The 22955-nt window shown below is 41.9% G+C and overlaps 2 protein-coding genes and 1 long non-coding RNA gene across 5 annotated transcripts in view; 2 read left to right on the top strand and 1 right to left on the bottom strand.

Moving 5' to 3' along the window:
- The window catches only part of LOC114935658 (uncharacterized), a 106812-nt gene that overhangs the window by 53204 nt on the left and 30653 nt on the right, over positions 1-22955 (bottom strand). The gene's annotated exons all lie outside the window — the stretch shown is intronic.
- On the top strand, positions 6963-10362 carry LOC114935655 (E3 SUMO-protein ligase ZBED1-like). 2 transcript variants are annotated; one of them, XM_029308543.2, is made up of 7 exons: positions 6964-7113; positions 7351-7471; positions 7543-7725; positions 7822-8074; positions 8272-8323; positions 8398-9876; positions 10264-10362. In XM_029308543.2, the coding sequence occupies exons 1-7, from the start codon at positions 7098-7100 to the stop codon at positions 10320-10322; spliced, it is 2163 nt and encodes a 720-aa protein (XP_029164376.1). In that variant the 5' UTR covers positions 6964-7097; the 3' UTR covers positions 10323-10362. The 2 variants fall into 2 exon arrangements, with proteins under 2 accessions (XP_029164375.1, XP_029164376.1); XM_029308542.2 differs by having other exon boundaries at positions 6963-7113; positions 8398-10362.
- Positions 16064-22799, top strand: LOC114935659 (uncharacterized). 2 transcript variants are annotated; one of them, XM_085481534.1, is made up of 8 exons: positions 17026-17121; positions 17215-17293; positions 17585-17802; positions 18027-18140; positions 18226-18603; positions 18682-18949; positions 19037-19790; positions 20292-22799. In XM_085481534.1, the coding sequence occupies exons 3-6, from the start codon at positions 17598-17600 to the stop codon at positions 18723-18725; spliced, it is 741 nt and encodes a 246-aa protein (XP_085337660.1). In that variant the 5' UTR covers positions 17026-17121; positions 17215-17293; positions 17585-17597; the 3' UTR covers positions 18726-18949; positions 19037-19790; positions 20292-22799. The 2 variants fall into 2 exon arrangements, with proteins under 2 accessions (XP_085337661.1, XP_085337660.1); XM_085481535.1 differs by lacking the exons at positions 17026-17121; positions 17215-17293 and adding an exon at positions 16064-16733.

Genomic DNA, 22955 nt, shown 5'->3' with positions numbered 1-22955 from the left:
TGTCAGTACAGACATTTCATTTTATCATTTCAAGAAATGTATATAAATGTATTTTACAAAATGATTCAGAATATATATATATATATATATATATATATATATATTGTGACGTGACAAATTGAAATTGTCCGTCACAAGGGCTGAATGGCCCGATCGGGGGAGGGCACGGGACCTCTGCTCTCCCGAGACAGTGAGAGAGAGAGAGAGAGCGTGCGTGCGAAAAGCGCGGGATCGGACGCGAACCCGCTGCTACGCGTTTCCATATATTTTTTTTGTTGAGAGTTAGGATTATTTCGGCGGCAGACAGGATGTGCGACGAGTCTCAGCCGATAGAGAAAACCTGGAGGAGAAGAGGGAAGGCATAGGAAGCAGGACGACGGGGACCCCCTTCGTCAGGGACATGTCCGGTAAGCCCCAAAGTTAAAAATTTCTTCACCAAATATCCGACAACGGAGTAGGTGCCACTGCCTGAAAATTTGTACCTTCCAGGGGCGAACAGGGGATGGCCACTCGGGTGCAACAAGCACCCGAGTCCCCGCATACGGAGCGCCGGCAGGAGAGCTGCCGCCCCCGGGACTTCCGGAATCCCGAAGGAGAGCCAGGAGCGGCCCTGCCGTGCGCTGCCGCGACGACCGCCTACGAAGGGCAACCCGCGGATCAGGACTCCGCGGGTAAGGATAATTACGCGCGCGGCCGCAAGGATCACCGAGGCCGCGCGCGCGGCCGACCTGATAGCGCCGCGAGTGGCCTATCTACATAATTGGGTCACCGACGTGTCTCCTGAGGGCCCCCGGTTCGGCACTGTCTAGCGAGCGCCCGAAGAGAGCGGAGGTCCCGAGACGGAAGCGCACTTAGGGAGAGCGAAAGAGGAGAGGACGATAAGGATCGTTATAGGACTGGTGAGACGACGTGGTCATCCTGCTGTCGCCGAATTAAGGTAGCCGAGTGGATGGGTCCCGAATTACTTATCGTTAAGAGAGTATGCCGGACTTAGTTGCCGGCCAGTTATAGAATTACGAGAGATTCGTTTTATCGTCGAGTCCCGGTATTAACGTAACGAAACTCCATTGGGAGAAACTATGACCCATCCACTCTCTTGCGTTTTCGCGTATTCTCTCTCCCGCGTGGACAGTCTTCGCGCGTAACATTGTCGCGCGAAAATTACCGCGATTTACGCGTTGCCGATTATTGTTCGAAGCGAAAGTCAAAGAGCTCATAAACGCTTTCAGGCTCATTAAAGTATTGATAATGTAAAGTATTAATATTGTAAAGTATTGAGGTTGTAAAGGCTTAAACGAAAAGGCGTGATTACGTTTGATTTTGTGTGTGGAATTTATGTACGGCGCACGCGGTGCGCCCTTACGCCGGCCCCTTTGTTGTCGCGCATACCGCGCGGATCACGCGCCCGCGGCGTGGAGCCATATACCCGGTGGCGCGTCGCCGATTTAATTAATCGTCTTTTCGTTATTGGGGACCCTACTTTGTTGCCGCGAATTTGTTAAAGATTATTCATAACTCGGCACGGCGAACCACCGGGCGTAGTGCCCCACCGAACTCTCAATCGTGCGTCTGTGCACGCCGCTTATTTCTTTATATTATATACTCATGTGTCTTGTGAACCAAAGTTAAATATATGTTTTACTAACTTTAATTCCTAGGGTGATTTCTTGCCGCCACGCACCCGAACCCTTACCCGCACAGAGGCTAGCCGAGCGGGAAAGTTGCCGTCGCGATCTCTCTCTCTCCCGTGATTGACGCCCGCGAAAGGGCTAGGACAAGAGGTCCGAGGAAATTAAGACTTAGCGTCCCGCGAATTTATTAATTGAGAGACGGTGCGGCTGCCGCACCTGGCGCCCAACTAAATTGAGATTTTAGTTTTCTCTTTATTATTTTTTTTTTTTGTTTGTTGCAAATTTTTTTTTGTGATCGAACGGAGAGATCGCGCCGAAGGTAACCGATATTCCGCAGGAGACTTTTCTCCTTCCGCGACGAATGGATATTCGCTGCGAATTCCGCGCGATACGGTTATAAATTGGCGCCCAACGTCGAGGCCTGAAGACCCGGTGCGTGGCGAAGAAACTGAAATTCACCAGAGGATTAAAGTTTTCTTTTTTTTTTTGTGTGTAATTAAGGGGAGATAGGAAATTGGCTCGTCAAAAATTAATAAATGTTGGAAAATTTTGTTGGGAGATTTTTGGGAAGATAAAGTTCGGTAAAATTATTATGAGTAAAATAAGTATCGAAAAATTAATTTTTTTTTTGCGTTGACGTTAACGACATCACGTAAGACTAAGAAAAAATTTTTCTTTTTTTTTCTTTTCGCGAAAAAAATAACTTTCGTGGAAAATTGAAGATATCTGTTGCGACGAGCTAATTTGAAGGAGAGAAGTTTTTTTTTCTCTCTCGCTTTCTCCCTTTACTTATCGGGAACTATTGGGGGAAAACTAACATTACGAGAACAAACATTTTTTTTTTTTCTTCTTCGGCTGAACATGTACTTGACGGAATTATGTATCAATTGAAAATTTTTCTTGTATGTTTGAAATTGTAATCCGGCGCACACTCTCTCAATAGAAAATTTTATAACTTATTTACAAAATTTATTAGCGTATGATGAAAAATTATTACTGATAACTTTAAAATTATATATATACTTTTTTTCCCTCTCTCTTTTCTCGTATTTCCAAGAGAGAGTTCAATCAGTTGTCGTCCCTTATGGTTAAATTTTTTTTCTATCCTGTTGCTGCTCCCCTTGTAACAGCAAAGAAGTTTCCATTAATATAAACTTTTGAGATCATAATAATCTTTTATCAAGTAATCAAGTACGGATCGAATAAATATCTACCATTTATATAAAATTAAATAGAAGCATATGAAATAAAGAGAGAGGTGTCTGCTGCCGAACATATATAAGATGTGCTCATTATTTATAAATGCTTTATTATCATAAAATGTGTTTCTTATAATGTGCGATAATCCGTTTCTTTCAGCGATAATTGCTATTATATAGTGTTTACGATTGACACGTTGTATTGTGCGGAAACGATCCATGAAATTACAGCACTGATTGGGGCTAGGGAATTAAACCTAATTAAGAGAAAGAATCCGATCGCGACTCATAGGCTGTTCGAGAATTCGCTCGCGTTAGCATATCATAGCGTGACGCTGTTGTGTATACTTGTTATTTTCTCGATAGGTCGTGACACCGCGCGTTATATTGACGTGGCCCTATTGTCCTCCGCCGTGCTCATCGCTTCTCGACGACTAATCCGTTTATTATTGCCGCCGAATGTTTACGTTCTGAAGTTCACAGCCGTGAAGCAAATATTTATTTCAGGGTATTAGCTGGAGTGTCCGTTCTCGGAACAGTTTTTTTTTTCGTCCCTTGCTTGGCGGAAAATAATTTTTTGTTGGGTATGTTCTCTGATCGGTCTTCGGTCCGATAATACGACGCCTCGGTAGATTGATTCGCGAAGACCGGCAATTAGCGCGTCCACGGCCAAACGAACAACGATCCTTGAAATGGATTCCGACGCCGAACAACGAGTCGCGCGACTCCACGAATTATCGTTAGAACAATTGCGCGAAGAATTAGAATGCCGCGGATTGAAAACGGAAGGAATATTACCCGTCTTGCGTGCGCGGCTGACCAAAGCCGTTCGCTGCGAGCAATTAGGGTGGAGGCCGCCGCCGACTCCGGAAACGGAAGGCGAGGATAGCGGGGATGATCGCGCATCGGGCGAATCGAGTACCGGAACGATCATCAAGGACGATCGAGTTCGGACCCCGGGAATGGATTTCGCGGAGCATCTCTTGCAGCCTCCGTTACTACAGCTGCCGAGACGCGAACCGGAAATTCGTGCGCCCGCGCGTCGTACCGATTCCGCGACCGACGTATATCAGATGATGCGTCGGTGGAACCTTAAATTCTCCGGCGCTCGAGGTTGCGACGCGGAAGCCTTCCTATTGCGTATCGAGGAGGGTCGCGCCCTATTCACGGCCACCGATGCCGACGTATTCAAGTGTATCCCTTTCTTCTTGAACGGCACGGCTTTATATTGGTATCGGAACGAGCGCGGACGGTGGCGGACTTGGAAGGAATTTGAAACGTCGTGGCGTGCGCGGTTCGGTAGTCCGGACTTTCAGTTCGCGTTACGCGAAGACATACAGAGACGCACGCAGGGGGAATACGAGTCGATTGCCGATTTTCTTACTTGTATTCGCGCGATGTTTGAGAGACTGAGTCCGCCGTGGAGTCTGGAAGAACAGCTTAACCAGGCTCACCGGAATATGTTGCCGCGGTTGCAAATCGTAGTTCAGCGCCGCGACTTTTACGATTTTGCTTCACTGGAGAGTCAGGCTACGCGAGTGGAGCAGGGGTATGAAGCCGCTAGTCGATATCGTGCGCCTCCGCCGCCGGAACAGATGATATTCCCGGATCTCGCGTATCGGGCACCGCCGAAGAGTTCTAAGAAAACTCCCGCGGTCGCGGCTATCGGATTGACGGATAACCTCCCAGGAAAGAAGCGTGCCGAGAGACGCGCGCGAAAAGAGGCCGCTCGCGCGACGAAGGCGCAATCTAATTCCGCACGACAGAATAGTGAGGCTGCCGCCTCCACGAGTAACGTCGCGTCCTCGAGTCACGCGAATTCTGCGAAATCATCCGGCAAATGCTGGAACTGCGACAAGGCCGGCCATATCGCACGCGAATGCGCTGAGCCGCGCCGCGTATATTGCTATCGTTGCGGGAAAACAAACGTTACCGTCCGAACGTGCCCGGCATGTGCAGGAAACGAAAGCGGGAATCACTAGGGCGGGCCCCGGTGATCCCGGAATACTTAGAAAAGGCCCGCGCGGAAGCCACGAGCGAGGCCTCTAGCTTGTCGTCCAGCTCACTCGGCGACGACGCTCGAACGCTGTCGCAGCTCCCGTACTGCGAGATCTCGCTGGGGGGCGAAACCTTACGCGCTCTGATCGACTCGGGGTCAAATAGAACCATCCTCGGAGCCGCGGGCATAAAAATTATTCGCCGGTTGAGATCGCCGATTAACCGCGATCATCGTACGCAGATTCGAACCGCGAACGGACAGCTAGCGGAGGTACGCGAAGAAGCAGAGATTACGCTTCAAGTAGCAGGTCGAAGCCGCGACGTCTCCACGTGTTTGTTGCCGAGCCTAGCCGTCCCGTGTATATTAGGAGTCGATTTTTTGCGCGCGTTTAAGGTAATAGTAGACTTTGCTGCCGCGGAATGGTATTTCGCCGACGAATCAACGTGCAGGTACCCCTTTCTAAATAATAAGGGATCTGCGCAAACGTACTGTGGACTCTCGGAACTGACCCCGTCGGAAACCGAAAGATTAGGTAGATTTCTTAAAGAGCGGTTGCCGGACCCTGTTGAGAATCCCGGTGTCACTTCGCTTACCGAGCATACGATAGATGTCGGACAAAATAAGCCGATCCGGCAGCGCTGCTACCTCGTATCTCCGAAGGTACAGGAAGCAATTCACGCCGAGGTAGATAAAATGCTGCGCGACGGGATAATCGAACCCTCGCATAGCGAATGGTCAAATCCGATCGTGATGATCAAAAAGCCCAACGGAAAGTATCGCTTTTGTTTGGATTTCCGGAAGGTAAACGACGTGTCGAAAAAGGACGCCTACCCGCTGCCGAATATGAACGGCATACTGGACAAACTGCGTTCGGCGCGTTACATCTCGACGATCGACCTGAGCCAAGCTTACTTTCAAGTGCCCCTCGCGAATGAAAGCCGCGAAATTACCGCCTTTAGCGTTCCGGGGAAAGGCCTGTATCAGTTTACGCGGATGCCGTACGGCTTGACGGGAGCGCCCGCGACATTTCAACGGTTACTTGATCGACTGATAGGACCGGAGATGGAACCGCATGCTTTTGCGTATTTAGATGATATTGTGATCGTGACGCCAACTTTCAAAGAGCATTTAGAATGGCTGGATCGAGTGTTGCAAAAGATCCTCGATGCCGGATTAACGATCAATCCCGAGAAGTGCGAATTTTGCCGCGCACAAGTTAAATATCTCGGTTTCATTGTGAGCAAGGAGGGATTATCAGTAGATCCGGAGAAGGCACAGCCGATTCTCGAGTACCCGGCCCCTACGAATTTAAAACAACTCCGACGATTTCTGGGTATGTCGTCCTGGTATCGGAGGTTTATTCCTCAATTCGCGACGCGGAGCGAACCGCTAACGCGCCTGTTAAAGAAAGATCAGCCGTGGAAATGGACCAACGAACAGGTCCACGCGTTTGAGGAAATTCGATCGTATCTCGTTGCCGCGCCCACGTTGTCGCGACCCGATTTCAGCATTCCGTTCGTCCTTCAGACGGACGCTAGCTCGGTCGGAATAGGTGCCGTGCTTACGCAAACTATTAACGAGGAAGAACACGTAATCGCTTTCGCGAGTAGAGCCTTAGCCGATCCGGAAAAGAGATACACCGTGACGGAGCAGGAATGCTTAGCCGTTATCTGGGCTATAAAGAAGTTTAGACCGTACTTAGAGGGCTATAAATTCACGGTGATTACCGATCATAGCAGTCTGCGATGGCTTCACAACTTAAAGAACGCAACAGGTCGACTCGCGAGATGGGCGTTAGAGCTTTTGGAGTACGATTACGAGTAGGGATGGGCGATGTTCTTCGATTAATCGGAGATGTCGATTTTTTAATCCAAATAATCGATTATATTTTATCGATTTTTTTGTCGGTCGATTAATCGATTTTCGATTTTTATGAGGCAATATCGAAATAATTATACCTATCTTTCCTACATGAGTGCGTTCGAAAATTGATTTTGTTGGTGTTGGGAAAAAAGATAAAGTTGGTAGTATTGAAAATTAATTGGGAGAAACAAAACGCAGCACTGGTAATTTTCAATACTGCCAACTTTATCTTTTTTCCCAACACCAACATTCCAACATAACATAACATTTCTTAACATCTTAATCTTGCTGCACGAAGGAAACAAAAAAATGCGTCATGTGTCGTGTGTGACGGGAGATATATTTCGATTTTGTCTCAAAAATTGAAAATTGCTGAACTTTTTTCGTATTTAATGCGAGTCAGCGATGGATGTCATAAACGGTAAGTACTAACTATTAAATTTATATTTTTTCGATTAAGTATATCACATAACCTCCAACATCTATAATCTATAATTTTGTTTGATTTCCGATGATGATAACGTGATGATAATTTCTTTAATTGTATACATATTTCGTATTTATTTAAGGAAAGACATATCTCCGGGAGGGGATCAATGTGTATTAGATTATTATTTTATTCTTATCATATACCCTATATGTATTCTTTTAATTTTAGATAACGATAAGGCATTCGAAGAAGCATTTCACAATCTGTATGGAAGTGAAATCGAAATCAGTAATGACGACGAAGAAATCGATACACAAACACTGTTTCAATCTATTGATGATCTGGATTGGTGAGTGTAAAAATTGTTGACGATTTATGGCCTTGTTCAATTTATTTAATTTAATATCTGCTTTTTTATAGTACATTGATCGAGAATACAGAAGATGATTCTCGAGATTCTCAAGTAGTACTAGTGATAGCCCAAGAGCTCCAAGAGGAGATCACGCCAACTGAAGCCTCATCAAAAGGTTCAGGCGTAACAAAGATTATCACGCCAACTGAAGCTCCACCAAAAAGTTTAGGCGTAACAAAGATTAAATCTGAGTAAGTTGTTTTTAGTATTCTTTGCAAATTTTTACCTTTTTTAGGGGTCATTCTGAAAGATTGTCTTAATCTTAACTATTATTTAATATTTAATAGGTCAAAACAACCAAGTGCAGCGTGGCAATATTTTGAAAAAGAAACTAATGTTACAGCCCGTTGTAACATTTGCAATAAGGTGTATAAACATGGCGGGAACACAACAAACTTGTTTCAGCACCTTAGTGCAAGCCATGCATTGTTTTGCCCCCAAGCTAATAGACTGAAGCGAAAAGTTCATGTGACTTCTGGATCTAGTGACGATTCTACTGATGATCCTCCACAGTCGAAACGAGGAAAATTCAAATCACAGGTAAAAAAAATATGTAAATAACAAGTAAAACAAAATAAATATAAATATATAAATGACAAGTATATAAAGTAATAAAAAGTATATAAATAACAAGTAAAAAATAAAAAAGTATAATAACAAGTAAATAAACAATTATAGTAAATAGAAAAATGACTGATTCATAAATTTAATAAAACAACAAATACTTTTGATTACAGGGAAAGTTGATTAGAATCGACGAAGCATTTGAGCGTACGAAATCATTTTTAGGTATGTATGCCATAAAAAAATCTTTATTTAATTTTTGATTATTTGACAAAGGACTTGTGATTTTATTTTAACAGAAGGAGGCAAGACGTCTGACAAAATTACAAATGCCATTTTGTATATGATCGCGGTCGATAAAATGCCATTATCTACAGTGCACAACGAAGGCTTTAAATTACTCATGAAAACAGTAGCACCTCTCTACACTGTGCCGAGCAGAAAAACCATGACAAGATTGATAGACGTCCGATATGATGTATTGAAAGAGCGCTTTATAGCCACTCTCAAAAAACTTGATTCTTATTGCATAACATGTGACAATTGGACAGATGTCGGCAACCAAAGTTATCTAGGCGTCACTATCTACTATGTAACTCCACAAATCGAAATGAAGAGTGGATGCGTTGGAGTTTTTCCGATGAGTGAAAACCACACATCACAGTACCTCGGAGAGTGTTTAACTTCAGTTATAAAGGACTTCAATTTGGAGCAATCGAGAATTACGGCAGTCGTTACGGATAGTGCGGCCAACATCAAAAAAGCTGTACGCGACTTCGTGGGACAGGACAAACATTTGGCCTGCTTTGCGCATACTCTATCTCATCTCGTACCAGACGTACTAGTCGCTATGCCCACTGTGCGGGAAACGATTGCAAAAGTGAGGGCTATCGTAACAATTACAAGAAGAAGCGTCGTGGCTTGCGATGAATTAAAGAAGCTGCAAATACGAGACGGAAAAACGGAAGGAACCACGTTAAAATTTATTCAAGATGTTCCTACACGTTGGAACTCGACGCTCTACATGCTAGAAAGATTTCTTACTCTCGAGGAATATGTTTATCCGGTTATGTCGAAGTGTCCGACTGCACCAGATATGTTAAAACGAGAAGAAATGCAAATGTTGAAAGATGTTATATCCCTCATGAAACCAGTCGAACGTGTCATCACTGAAGTCAGTGGAGACTCCTATCCAACATGTAGCGTTATTATCCCGTTAGTTCGCTGCCTGAAAGTGGCTGTTCGAGAATATAAGCCTTCAACAAAATATGGACACGAGTTTAAAGAAAAACTTGAAGCAACGATTAATAGACGATTTAAAGATTTTGAGTTGCATAAAATACTAGCCATTTCAAATATACTGGATCCGAGATTCAAAAAACTCCACTTTGAAAGCGCTCTGGCTGCTTCTTCTGCAATATCGCGAATTAATGATTACATTAAAAGGGATACTGTACAAAAAATGTATGAAAAAGTACCCATTGAAACGACAGCAAAAAACGATCTCTGGAGTTTTCATGACCACTTGGTTGCGACTAAAGCTGACTACGGTGCTCACAGCGAAGACGTTAGTTTTGAAATAAGACAATATTTCAGCCAACCAGTCATCCCGCGCTATGAAAATCCTCTCAAGTATTGGTCATCAATGAAACTCGCATTTCCGTCATTGTACAAATTGGCAATAAAATACGTCAGTATTATTGGCACGTCGGTGCCATCCGAACGGCTGTTTTCTCAAGCTGGCGACATCAAAACCGACAATCGAAACAGACTATCCGGTGAGCACTTAAACAAACTGTTGTTTCTCGGTTCGCTTGCACGAAAGGATTGGGGTTTAGAGTGACAACAAAACTGTTATACTCCTGCAACTGTATTACTGTATTCCTCTTTTGTGACTGTTTTGTTTTTTTACTAGATAAGGCATGATATTTTTTTAAAGTAAACGGTGACAGTTCCTATTTTCTATCTAACATTTCCTATTTCTGTCATTTAATTTTCAGTTTTTTATTCGAAAGTTTATTCCAATGTAAAATAACTGTTAAGTATATAATGTGTTGTAACTTAATGCAATTGAGTGTTTTGCTATTCTTGTGACCTTTTATTCATTTATTTAAAACAAATGAGTTAAATGAATTATATGTATATATATATATATAAATTTTTAGGTAGAAGAACTTTGGGCACAAGGCACAACTGGAATGTATTAATAAAAAACAAAAAATAACAAGATATTATAAAATTCAATAAAAAAATAATAACCCTAATTATCAATAATTTTTTATTCGATTAATCGATTTGTCGATTTTTTCAAATAGAAAATCGATTTTTAAAATCGATTCTTTTTTCAAAAATCGATGTTATTAAAATCGATTTTATTTTGAATATCGCCCATCCCTAATTACGAGATCATACACAGGAAAGGCGCGCTACATCACGTGCCTGATGCGTTGTCGCGAATGTTCGAGGGTGACACCGAGATTCCCATTGTCGCCGCTGTAGATGTCGAAGAAAACGCGAACACGAACGATGCCTGGTATAAGAAGCGTCTTACGGAAGTCGCCACGAAAGCGCGTCCGTTTACCGATTGGAGAATAGTGGACGGACAACTATATTTCTGTCGACCGAAGCCGGTCGTGTCGGAGATCGTCGAGGATCTGGATAGGTGGAAACTCGTGTTGCCTAGAGAGTTGCGGAGAGACGCGTTGAGAGAGGCACACGACGAACCGCGATCCGGGCACCTCGGGGTTGAGAAAACCTACCACCGATTAGCCGTTCGTTATTACTGGCCGAACATGTTTAGAGATATCACGGACTATGTGAAACGGTGCGAGGTTTGTCAACGAACTAAGGTAGAACAGGCCAGTCCTGCGGGTTTAATGGGCCACCGCGTTGTCGACGCTCCCTGGACCGTAGTAGCTGCCGACGTAATGGGACCGTTCCCTCGAAGTAAGTCCGGTTTCACATACGCCCTCGTTATCCAGGATTTATTTACAAAATGGATCGAGTGTTTCGCGCTAAGGGCAGCTAACGGTAAGAAAATCGTCGAGGCGTTAGACGAAGTCGTGTCACGATGGGGTACGCCGAAGTTTCTGTTGACCGACAACGGGACAGAATTCGTCAACCATACCCTAGTATCTTTCGCAAAGGATTACGGAATCACAATTACTAACACTCCCCCGTATCATCCCCAAGCGAATCCGACGGAACGCGTGAATCGTATCGTGAAGACGATGATAGTCGCGTTTATCGAGCAGGATCACCGAGAGTGGGATGAGCACTTGGGAAAGTTTCGTTTTGCGTACAATACCGCTCATCACTCCTCGATTGGTACCTCGCCCGCGTTTTTGAACCTTGGACGGGAATTATGGCCTCCGAAAACTATACGCGCAAGATATAATGAAGTTGTCGACATACAACGTAGAGACCCAGCTGAGTGGTCAGATCGTATGAAGGCTATTGTGCCTTTGCGCGACTGGGTTTCCGAGAATCTCGAACAAGCCTATCAAAAACAGTCACAGTATTACAATCTGAGACACCGCGATGTCGCGTACAAAATCGACGATATGGTACTCAAAAGACAGCACGTACTGTCAGCCGCGTCGAAAAATTTTGCCGCCAAGTTAGTGCCAAAGTTTCATGGACCGTTTCGAGTTAGCAAAATATTATCGCCTGTCGTTTATGAGCTCACCGATGTAGAGGGTAGAATCGTTTCAAAGATACATGCAAAAGACCTCAAACCCTATCACCTTCCTCGCTTCTAGATAGTTGTCGGAACCCTAGTAGGAAAAGGATCTTTTCCTTCTAGCCCTTACTAGTTTTTTTTTGTTGTTGTCGATTGGTGGCCGCTGAGGTTTTTCTTTTGTGTAGATATAGTTAATAAACAAGGAGAGAGGCCTCCGGCCCACCTAATCGTACTACGCTGAGTGACCTTTCTTTTCCGTCCCTTCTGCGAATTTTGCATGTGCCACGTGAACATTGGAGCGAGACCGTTCGCTCCACCAAGAATCGCTATTAATAGAGTAAAGCCGTCGATGCGGAGAGAGAGAAGTCAACCGCTGTCGAGTCATCGCCCTGGTATCATTTCAAGGTACCCAGTACGTAAGTAGTAGGCGAATGGATGACGGCGTCGGTTCCTGGTCGGAACCTTCCCCCCGGTCCTCCTCTGGAAAGGGGGAGTTGTGACGTGACAAATTGAAATTGTCCGTCACAAGGGCTGAATGGCCCGATCGGGGGAGGGCACGGGACCTCTGCTCTCCCGAGACAGTGAGAGAGAGAGAGAGCGTGCGTGCGAAAAGCGCGGGATCGGACGCGAACCCGCTGCTACGCGTTTCCATATATTTTTTTTGTTGAGAGTTAGGATTATTTCGGCGGCAGACAGGATGTGCGACGAGTCTCAGCCGATAGAGAAAACCTGGAGGAGAAGAGGGAAGGCATAGGAAGCAGGACGACGGGGACCCCCTTCGTCAGGGACATGTCCGGTAAGCCCCAAAGTTAAAAATTTCTTCACCAAATATCCGACAACGGAGTAGGTGCCACTGCCTGAAAATTTGTACCTTCCAGGGGCGAACAGGGGATGGCCACTCGGGTGCAACAAGCACCCGAGTCCCCGCATACGGAGCGCCGGCAGGAGAGCTGCCGCCCCCGGGACTTCCGGAATCCCGAAGGAGAGCCAGGAGCGGCCCTGCCGTGCGCTGCCGCGACGACCGCCTACGAAGGGCAACCCGCGGATCAGGACTCCGCGGGTAAGGATAATTACGCGCGCGGCCGCAAGGATCACCGAGGCCGCGCGCGCGGCCGACCTGATAGCGCCGCGAGTGGCCTATCTACATAATTGGGTCACCGACGTGTCTCCTGAGGGCCCCCGGTTCGGCACTGTCTAGCGAGCGCCCGAAGAGAGCGGAGGTCCCGAGACGGAAGCGCACTTAGGGAGAGCGAAAGAGGAGAGGACGATAAGGATCGTTATAGGACTGGTGAGACGACGTGGTCATCCTGCTGTCGCCGAATTAAGGTAGCCGAGTGGATGGGTCCCGAATTACTTATCGTTAAGAGAGTATGCCGGACTTAGTTGCCGGCCAGTTATAGAATTACGAGAGATTCGTTTTATCGTCGAGTCCCGGTATTAACGTAACGAAACTCCATTGGGAGAAACTATGACCCATCCACTCTCTTGCGTTTTCGCGTATTCTCTCTCCCGCGTGGACAGTCTTCGCGCGTAACATTGTCGCGCGAAAATTACCGCGATTTACGCGTTGCCGATTATTGTTCGAAGCGAAAGTCAAAGAGCTCATAAACGCTTTCAGGCTCATTAAAGTATTGATAATGTAAAGTATTAATATTGTAAAGTATTGAGGTTGTAAAGGCTTAAACGAAAAGGCGTGATTACGTTTGATTTTGTGTGTGGAATTTATGTACGGCGCACGCGGTGCGCCCTTACGCCGGCCCCTTTGTTGTCGCGCATACCGCGCGGATCACGCGCCCGCGGCGTGGAGCCATATACCCGGTGGCGCGTCGCCGATTTAATTAATCGTCTTTTCGTTATTGGGGACCCTACTTTGTTGCCGCGAATTTGTTAAAGATTATTCATAACTCGGCACGGCGAACCACCGGGCGTAGTGCCCCACCGAACTCTCAATCGTGCGTCTGTGCACGCCGCTTATTTCTTTATATTATATACTCATGTGTCTTGTGAACCAAAGTTAAATATATGTTTTACTAACTTTAATTCCTAGGGTGATTTCTTGCCGCCACGCACCCGAACCCTTACCCGCACAGAGGCTAGCCGAGCGGGAAAGTTGCCGTCGCGATCTCTCTCTCTCCCGTGATTGACGCCCGCGAAAGGGCTAGGACAAGAGGTCCGAGGAAATTAAGACTTAGCGTCCCGCGAATTTATTAATTGAGAGACGGTGCGGCTGCCGCACCTGGCGCCCAACTAAATTGAGATTTTAATTTTCTCTTTATTATTTTTTTTTTTGTTTGTTGCAAATTTTTTTTTGTGATCGAACGGAGAGATCGCGCCGAAGGTAACCGATATTCCGCAGGAGACTTTTCTCCTTCCGCGACGAATGGATATTCGCTGCGAATTCCGCGCGATACGGTTATAATATATATATATATATAATTTTTTTATCTTTCTCAAATATGCTTATTAGCATATCCTTACATTTCAGAAAAAAATAATATAAAATTACAGAACTTCTAATAAAGTTTATAAGTTTTTTTTGTAAATCTTGCAGGTATGTATTTAAAAATAAACACAATTACGAGGGCGGTCCGATAAGTACTTAGCCTACAAAAGAAAAACGAAAATTTTGGAAAAGTGGCGATTTATTTCTCAACATAATCTCCTTTTAGCTCGATACACTTGACTCAGCGATGCTCCAACTTCTTTAACCCATCTGAAAAATAAGTTTTCTCGAGGTCTGCAAAGTAGGCCTCCGTGGCGGCGATGACCTCTTTATTCGACTCAAATTTCTGCCCGGCGAGTGACTTTTTCAAGTTTAGAAACAAAAAAAAGTCGCACGGGGCCAAATCTGAAGAATACGGTGGATGGGGCAGCAGTTCGTAATGCAATTCGACCAATTTGGCCGTGGTGACGGCGGAGGTGTGAGCCGGTGCGTTGTCATGGTGGAAGAGCACTTTCTTCTTCGCCAAATGGGGCCGGTTTTTCTGCAATTCGGCGTCGAATCGGCCCAATAATTTTGCATAGTAAAACCCTGTGATCATTTTGCCCTTCTCCAGGTAGTCAATGTAGATCACACCTTGTGAATCCCAGAAAATGGTGGCCATCACCTTTCCGGCCGATAGGACCAATAATTTTGGCCCAATAATTTTGCATAGTAAAACCCTGTGATCATTTTGCCCTTCTCCAGGTAGTCGATGTAGATCACACCTTGTGAATCCCAGAAAATGGTGGCCATCACCTTTCCGGCCGATAGGACAGTCTTCGCCTTTTTCGGAGCACGTTCGCCGGATGAAGTCCACTGTTTCGACTGTTCCTTGGTCTCTGATGTGTACCAGTGAATCCATGTTTTGTCGACGGTCACGAAACGACGCAGAAACTCCTTCGGATTGCGCTTAAACAACGTCAAACATTGCTCTGAAGTGGTCTCACGGTTGCGCTTGTTGTCCGGAGTGAGCAAACGCGGCACCCATCGCGTCGACAGCTTTCTCATGCCCAAAATTTTATGCAGAATATGACCCATGCGGTCTTTTGAGATGCCTACTGTTTCAGCTATCTCGCGCACCTTCAATCGGCGGTCTGCCAATACGAGATCGTGGATTTTTGTCACGTTATCCTCCGTGGTAGCCATTTTCGGGGCACCTGGGCGTGGCTCATCAAAAACCGACGTGCGACCACGTTGAAACTCGTTAAACCAATTTTTGACGGTCGCCATCGAAGGAGAAGAGTCACCGTACACAGCATCCAAGCGCTCTTTGATTTCGCTGCGCGATTTCCCTTCCAAAAACAAGAATCGAATCACCGACCGATTGCTCTTTTTTCATTTTTCTAAAATCCGCGGACACGCCCGCTTCCACACGCGGTCAAAACAAAATTACGAGTCCGATTCGGCTGAAATTTTGACAGTAGCCATCTACGAGAATGTACTACACTCTACACGATAGTAAATCTCTTTTGCGATACTGGCACCATCGGGCGGTGAGGCTAAGTACTTATCGGACCGCCCTCGTACATATTAATGCACTCATATGCAATAAAATATTATAAACATTGTATTTTAGACTTAAGCAATATTATAGGCAAAATATTTAAGCACATTTATAAACTGATATTTTTATAAAATTTAAATTATATATATAAATATAGAAACTAATAATGCACAAAATGATAATATTTATATCGTTGTTTTTTTAAGAGAGAGATATAATGAGAAATATTAGAATACATATTTTTCAATTTAACAAACAACTTATAAAAAACGTTATATGTATAACAATGTATATTAATGTTATATAAAAATAATCTAAATGTGAAAATTTAATTGTGTCAAACTAAAAATTCGTAAATTAAGATTTTCTAAAATGTGCAAATGTGTCAATATAATTGTGATGAATCACTCATCAGTAATACTCTTTATAATAGTGTTAATTATTAAGGTCTCGTATGAGAATTAAACCGAAGCGGAGCTTCGATTATGTTATTTCATTCATTGCTTTATTTGCCCCCTTAGGGATTAAAGGCACTTTTAAGGAGCGTACCCAAACCTTTACAATCCTCCTCTATTCCACTAGCTATATATGTTACAATATGTTACATATATGCGGCGCTTTTTTCTGATAGGAGCGTTCCCGAACCTTTACAATCCTCTTTTTATCACTCGTTACCATTCATATCCATTTTCCCCTAGCGCTTTTTTCTGATAGAAGCGTTCATGTTTGATTGAGTACTAACTTGAATAGTATTATCGCGAATGAATTATCTTAAAATCATACCTGAGATGATATTAAATATAAGAACGGACTATGAATATCAGCCAATGATTTTGCAGTAAATTTTTAATGTTTTTCTTTAAACAGAGAAAGTGATTTGGAAGAAAAAAAGCAACATAGGTTAAAACAATTGAAAGAACGTCAGATCCTGCGTGCAATTAATACACAATCTGAAGCAGAATTCCAGGTAAATTGAATATAAATTTATATAAACTTGATATAAAAAGTATGTAGAAAATGATATAATAAACTACATATATAAACATAATTTATGCAGTTACGAAATATTGTTAAATATTGTTAAATAGGAACGTAGCAGCAGCTCGCTTTTTTCAAATATTGAAATAGAAAAATTAAAACATTCTGCTAATGCATATAAAGCCCAGTGCGAGTTCTTTAAGAACAGTCTCCTAGAAAAAGAAAAAATGATTGCAGAAAAGGAGGAAGAGTAGATCGTCAAAGAAAAAAATATGAAGGAAACTATTACAGCTTTAGAAGCTGAAGTGAAAACATTATACCAGTTAAATATGGAACTGCAAGAATCTGCTATATTATCAAAGGAAAAGAAATGCGAAGTTCGTATACCTTTATATATATATTTAATATATATTTAATATATATCTATATATTTAATATAAGTGAAAATTTTGCTAAAAATATGATTATAGGAAGCAATCCACAAGTAGTGGCATCCCAAAGTGATGAACATCCAGTTGGCTATACCATATAACGCTTGATAATAAAAACGTGAGTGATTTCAATATTTAACGAATTTTGAATCTCTTCCTTTGATGATTGCAGATTTCTGCAGTTCAACATTCAATCGGTATTATGTTCTTACTTCAGCCTTCAATGCTGCAAATAGTTTCTTTCATATTTTTTTCTCTGGCCATCAATTCTTCCTTCTCTGCAATCATTTTTTCTTTTTCTTGCACTGTTCTTTAAAAAGTCGCATTAAACTTTATATGCAAAATTAATTTACTCGAATTTCCAGACTCTCCAGTTTTCCAGGTTTTAATCAGATTATATCTGTTACAGATTCATCTTGGATATGGTGAATATCTATCAAAATCCTCATACATTGCAGCCGCTTGCGATTGTAAAAGGCCTGCAATTTTTCTTCGGCAAATTGCAATTTCTCTTTTCTTTGGACACGCTGCTGAACAGCACTGTTACCGGAAAAGGAAGTAATCGTAACAGAAATTCTACAAAACCTGAAAAAGCTTTGGATGGCAACAAAATATTAGCAATCAAAGGTAATACGTAATTTTATTATCATCACCAGCATTGTACAAAGTAGTCATATATTCATCTGCGTAAATAACTTTGATTCTTTTAAACATTAAATATAATTTAAAACATTAGAAACTGAACTTTGATTATCAAATATATATTTCTTTGCTTCCGAGAATTTACCATAATAAATTTTTTAATTATCTTAATATACGATACTAATAAGTAATATTCTTACGTTTTGCAGCAATATATTATTATTATTTAACAGTTGAAAAACAAATTCCACCAGTAAAGGCGGACAAGCTGCTAGAAAAAACGAGAAGCATTTTGGCTAAACTAATATCTTCTTTAAAAGAGTGTAAGCAATTTTGTTTAAAAATTTAACAATGTTTAGAACTTGTTTATTGAGATGTGTTTATAGCATATTTATAAACATTTTTCAGTGCATAAATGTCATGCATCTAAGAAAAGGAAAAGCGATGCAATGGACAAGGAGCAGGATCTTGAAACTTCAGATGAAAATTTAGAAGATGAACCGGACATCGAATCAAACATGGAACCAAACATCGAATCGAACATGGAACCAAACATCGAATCGAACATGGAACCAAACATCGAATCGAACATCGAATCGAACATCGAACCAAACATCGAACCAAACATCGAACCAAACATCGAACCAAACATCGAACCAAACATCGAACCAAACATCGAACCAAATATCGAATCGCTTACCGAAATTGGGGGGACATATCAAATAATTCAATTCGAAGACAGCGAAATACAAGACCCTCTCCTTCCAGCCGAGTCATCAGATAATGGTAAGTACAAATAAATATAATTTACTTATTTATTGTAACAAGGCATAAGCTAATGATGACGAAATTTGTTTGTTTCAGGCGAGAAGTCTTTCAGATGTGAAGATTGCAAAAGACCACGTTAATATGAAAAAAGGGAGTGAGGTTTATTGCGAACAACATTGAATATCTAGTAACTTTGCATTTCGAACGGCAAAAATTGAGGAAGGCCTTGAACGAATTGTCGGAGAGTCAGAATGGAGATGTTTTCAATTTGAGGAAACTATTTAGTCTGGGTACTCCCTACGAATGGGGATGGAGGTATGACACTCTTTTGACCGCGCTGTATTCTCGCCACCGGCGCCATCGGGTAAGAAAAATTTCTCTTCTTTATATGTATATATTTGTCATGAATATGACTGGTTCATTTATTTAATGATTAATTTTGTTTGATAAGGAGCCCGTCTATCTGGCAATTGGATCAGTTGTCCATCTATCGATGGAAGAGAGGTCTAACCTCAAAAACAAAGGTTTGCCTTGAATGGCAAAAGACCAAAAAAACCATATAGCATTGGTGATCTTTTTCTTCATCAGTTCATTGATAACGTTCTTCAAGTTCTTAGAAATGGTATTTTATTTCGTCAAAAATAAATTCCAGTGGTATTATGAGCCTTCTCATTGCAGATACACCTGTACGTTCTTGGATATTGAATTACCCAGTAAACATCGAAATCTTGTAGAAATCTAAAAGATATCTCATTAAAGAAATCTTCAAGATATTTCTAAAAGATATCCAGGAGATATCTAAAAGATGTCTAAAAATACTTTATTCAAGATTTCTTTGTAGAATTTCTAAAAGATACCTTTAAATATCTGAAAAGACATTTTAAATGATATCTTTAACATATTATGTAATATACATATTAAAGATATCTAAATAATTTCTTTTAAAAGATGTCTTTAATGTATTTTTAAAAGATTTTTAATAGACATATTAAATTAAATTATAAAAATAATAATACTGTATATATTATTTTATTATAATTAAAGAACTAGTGTTATATAATTTGAGTTATGCGGGATTACGCTTTCTAAATGTATTTGTATATTCCGCGGTTCCAAGCCGAACATTCTCTATTATTTTTGCTGCCGACGGGCGACCGCATGGGCGACGGGCGAGGAGAACGAAAGCGTAACTTTGATTAAATAAGGTAATCTCTTTTATCTTGTATGTAAATTCTTTTTTTAAAGATATATAATGCATTATGTAAAATATTTTTATAATATAATATGTGTGACACAAAATATTCTGCAAGTTTGAGGTTAATTGTAAGAACATGGCAAATTAAGAATTTATTTAGGCATTTTATGCAAAAAAGATGTAATGATATATAATGACAAAATCAACTTAATGTCTATCTGTATATCGTCGTTGCATCTTAATGTAGACTACTGTAGACAGATCAAAAATTTGATATGCAATGGTGTATGTTTTCTGTCTACATTAATATACAACGATGATATGCGAATACACATTAAGTTAAATCGGCTATTATATCATTACATTTTTTTGCATTAAATGCCTAAATTAATTATTATTTTGCCATCTGCTTACAAGTAACCTCGAACTTGTAGCAGAATACATTACTCCGTTACATTATTGAGTAATGTTATCAGTAATGCTATATAATTTAATTTTTGTATCTTTTCAGGAAGCAAAGTTTAAATATGTAACAGGTAGACTCCACAACGCTGACTCTATAACGCAGCTCCATAAAGCAGAGTCCATAATACACCATAAACAAAATATGAATTTTACCAAGTCTATAAAAAAGCAAAGGATGCCAAAGACGTCACGGAAAGTCAGTTCTGGAAAATATCGTTTACTTTTTATTTATATTTTGTTTGTTCCAACACAGAACACGAAAAAATGTTCATCATTAGATGTAGAAGGAATAAGTGCGGCCCTAACAAGAATCAGAAACTTTTACCATGGACGATATATTTGAAAGCGACCAAGAAATTGAGTAAAAAAAAACAAAATAAAGTGAAACAAAATAAAGTGAAACAAAATAAAAGCGAAGCTTTACCTCTGTTACGTCCTGCGGTCTTCACGATTCTTTTCTTTCGAAGAACGCAAAGCGATATCTTGAACATCAAAGGCGGATAGAGAACGACCCGAAAAGCAAAGTAAACGTAATAAATCGGGAAATCTACGAATCTCTTTCCTTTCGGAGAGTGTAAAATGATATTCAAAATATCGCAGACCCGCAGATAGGGCACGATGTGACAGGCGAGGGAAAACAATTTTTGGTGCCTATTCCTTTCAATAGAGCCCTTGAGAATCAATAAAACTTTCCGATAACCTAAACAATCCTCGCCTGACAGATCACCGGACGCGATATCTGCTTGAGTCATAACTAGAGGAGCAATAAAATATCAACCTCCCTCTATAAGAACAAATTCTCCATTGGTCGAAACCCTGGACTCTAAACAAGTCCGAACCAATCATATTAATTTTCAAAATCAAAGGACGCCTCCAAAGCGTCATTGAAAATTTCCTTATTCGTCGGGGATATTAACAACTAATGGAGAAGGAGGAGCAAGGAGGTTTATATACGAGTAACACCGTGCGAGCGACTCAGGCTTTTTCTCTCGATTCTTATTCATTCTCATTCAGTCAGTCTCATCTCGTTCGCAAACTTCAACTAGTTTTATTTGAGTGTTCAACCGAAAGAATTATTAATTCTGTTAGTATTAATTTCGCAAAACGAAATCCCAGCCGTCGTCAACCACCGAGCCACCTCCAGCTGACCAAGGTTCTTCTTGATAAGTAGTAAGTCTACCTAACACATTCACACCGATATTTCGTACAATTCCCGGGAGTTTAATCAAATCATAGAAACTAGAGTCTTTGGGTTCGCCGTTGGATTCGATAACCCAATTATTTACCTCACACCCTTTGATCCTTCTCCTACCTTTCTCCCAGAAATCACTCCGGATTCTCCGCAACAGCGGACGACTTCGTGATTTCTATCCTGATCTTCCGAAATCACTCCGGATTCTCCGCAACAGCGGACGACTTCGTGATTTCTATCCGCTTCTTCCGAAATCACTCCGGATTCTCCGCAACAGCGGACAACTTCGTGATTTTTACCTTCTATTCCGGAAATCACTCCGGATTCTCCGCAACAGCGGACGACTTCGTGATTTCTCCCGCTAGTAAATTAGAAAATAAAAAGCAAACCGAATATAAAATTATATATATATATAGCTCCCGCGATTTGTAACAGAACCCTTTCTTTCTTTCTTTTAATCCAATTTAAACCACCCGACCTCGTAGTGGACGGACCTCAAAACCGAATATCGCGGACCGCGTTCAGGTCGTCGAGGAATCGGCGGCTGAAACAAAGAGCGAGTCTGGGTGTAGAAGACCCCACTATTATTAACAATAATATTAATTCGTTCGACACCCACACACCACACACGTCTCCCATCCCCACATCCTCGGAACTTCCCCAAATTCCTTCCCCTTCCTCCCCTGAGCTCCCTGATTTTCCTAGATCTCCATCCCCTGCTCCTTCGACAATCATCTTCGAGGAATCCCCTGTCTCTTCCCCGTCATCCTCCGAAGACTCGGAACCTACCGAAGAGATCGAAACGATCGATCTCACCGAGGAAGAGCCCAGGTTAACTTTAGACCAACTCCGAGCCTGGTTAATTGATCAGATCCCCAGGGTACGTGAAGTACCTGAAGACGGATTTACGATCGGTCCCGATCTCGTGGATCTAGAGGCTCTGGCGCAATTCTTAACAACTGCACATCCCGACGAATTCGTATATTGGTATCTTTCAGAGTCGGAATATCCTCTGCTCGTCCCCGTCCAACTCCTATTTAAAAAACTTTATCCCCCCTCTACTGTCCAACTCGAAGAAATCCAATGACCTTTCACACATACCTATACACGCCTACTCTTAAAATTAGCCTTATTGCTAAATTGTAATGTCCAATCGGGGTACTAATATTAAAATAAATATATACATATATAATATTAAAATAAATATATTCTCACACACCCTGTCCGTTATAATCCCGATTGATGACCTCCGCACTTATGTAACACCCGCGAGATATACACACACACTCACATCGTACACATAAGGCTTTCGTGTAGTTTAAGTATTAGATATGTAAATACCCCTTCTTCTTTAATTTCATTAAAAATAATTATATTAAACTAGATTTTTGGGATCAATCTGGACTTAATTATTTAAACAAAAAAAAAAAAACACTCATTCCTTTCCATCCTGGAAGTCGCACAGGGTCCCATCCCACGCAAAAGAGATTTAATTCTCTTGCTGAAAAGGGACCACCG

This window comes from Nylanderia fulva, unplaced genomic scaffold (assembly GCF_048542155.1).
Source record: "Nylanderia fulva isolate GAGA-0341 unplaced genomic scaffold, ASM4854215v1 Scaffold18, whole genome shotgun sequence".
NCBI lineage: Eukaryota > Metazoa > Arthropoda > Insecta > Hymenoptera > Formicidae > Nylanderia > Nylanderia fulva.
Note: the sequence above shows the minus strand (reverse complement) of the source record. Positions and strands in the feature narration are given on the sequence as shown.

Excerpts from the sequence above, each read along its gene's own strand:
- LOC114935659 (XM_085481535.1), top strand. The coding sequence starts at position 17,598 with ATGGTGAATATCTATCAAAATCCTCATACATTGCAGCCGCTTGCGATT. Across the intron at positions 17,803-18,026 it reads CAAAATATTAGCAATCAAAG|CAATATATTATTATTATTTA; the intron begins GTAATACGTAAT and ends TACGTTTTGCAG. Across the intron at positions 18,604-18,681 it reads AGCCGAGTCATCAGATAATG|GCGAGAAGTCTTTCAGATGT; the intron begins GTAAGTACAAAT and ends TGTTTGTTTCAG.
- LOC114935655 (XM_029308542.2), top strand. Across the intron at positions 7,726-7,821 it reads GTAACAAAGATTAAATCTGA|GTCAAAACAACCAAGTGCAG; the intron begins GTAAGTTGTTTT and ends AATATTTAATAG. Across the intron at positions 8,324-8,397 it reads GCGTACGAAATCATTTTTAG|AAGGAGGCAAGACGTCTGAC; the intron begins GTATGTATGCCA and ends TTATTTTAACAG.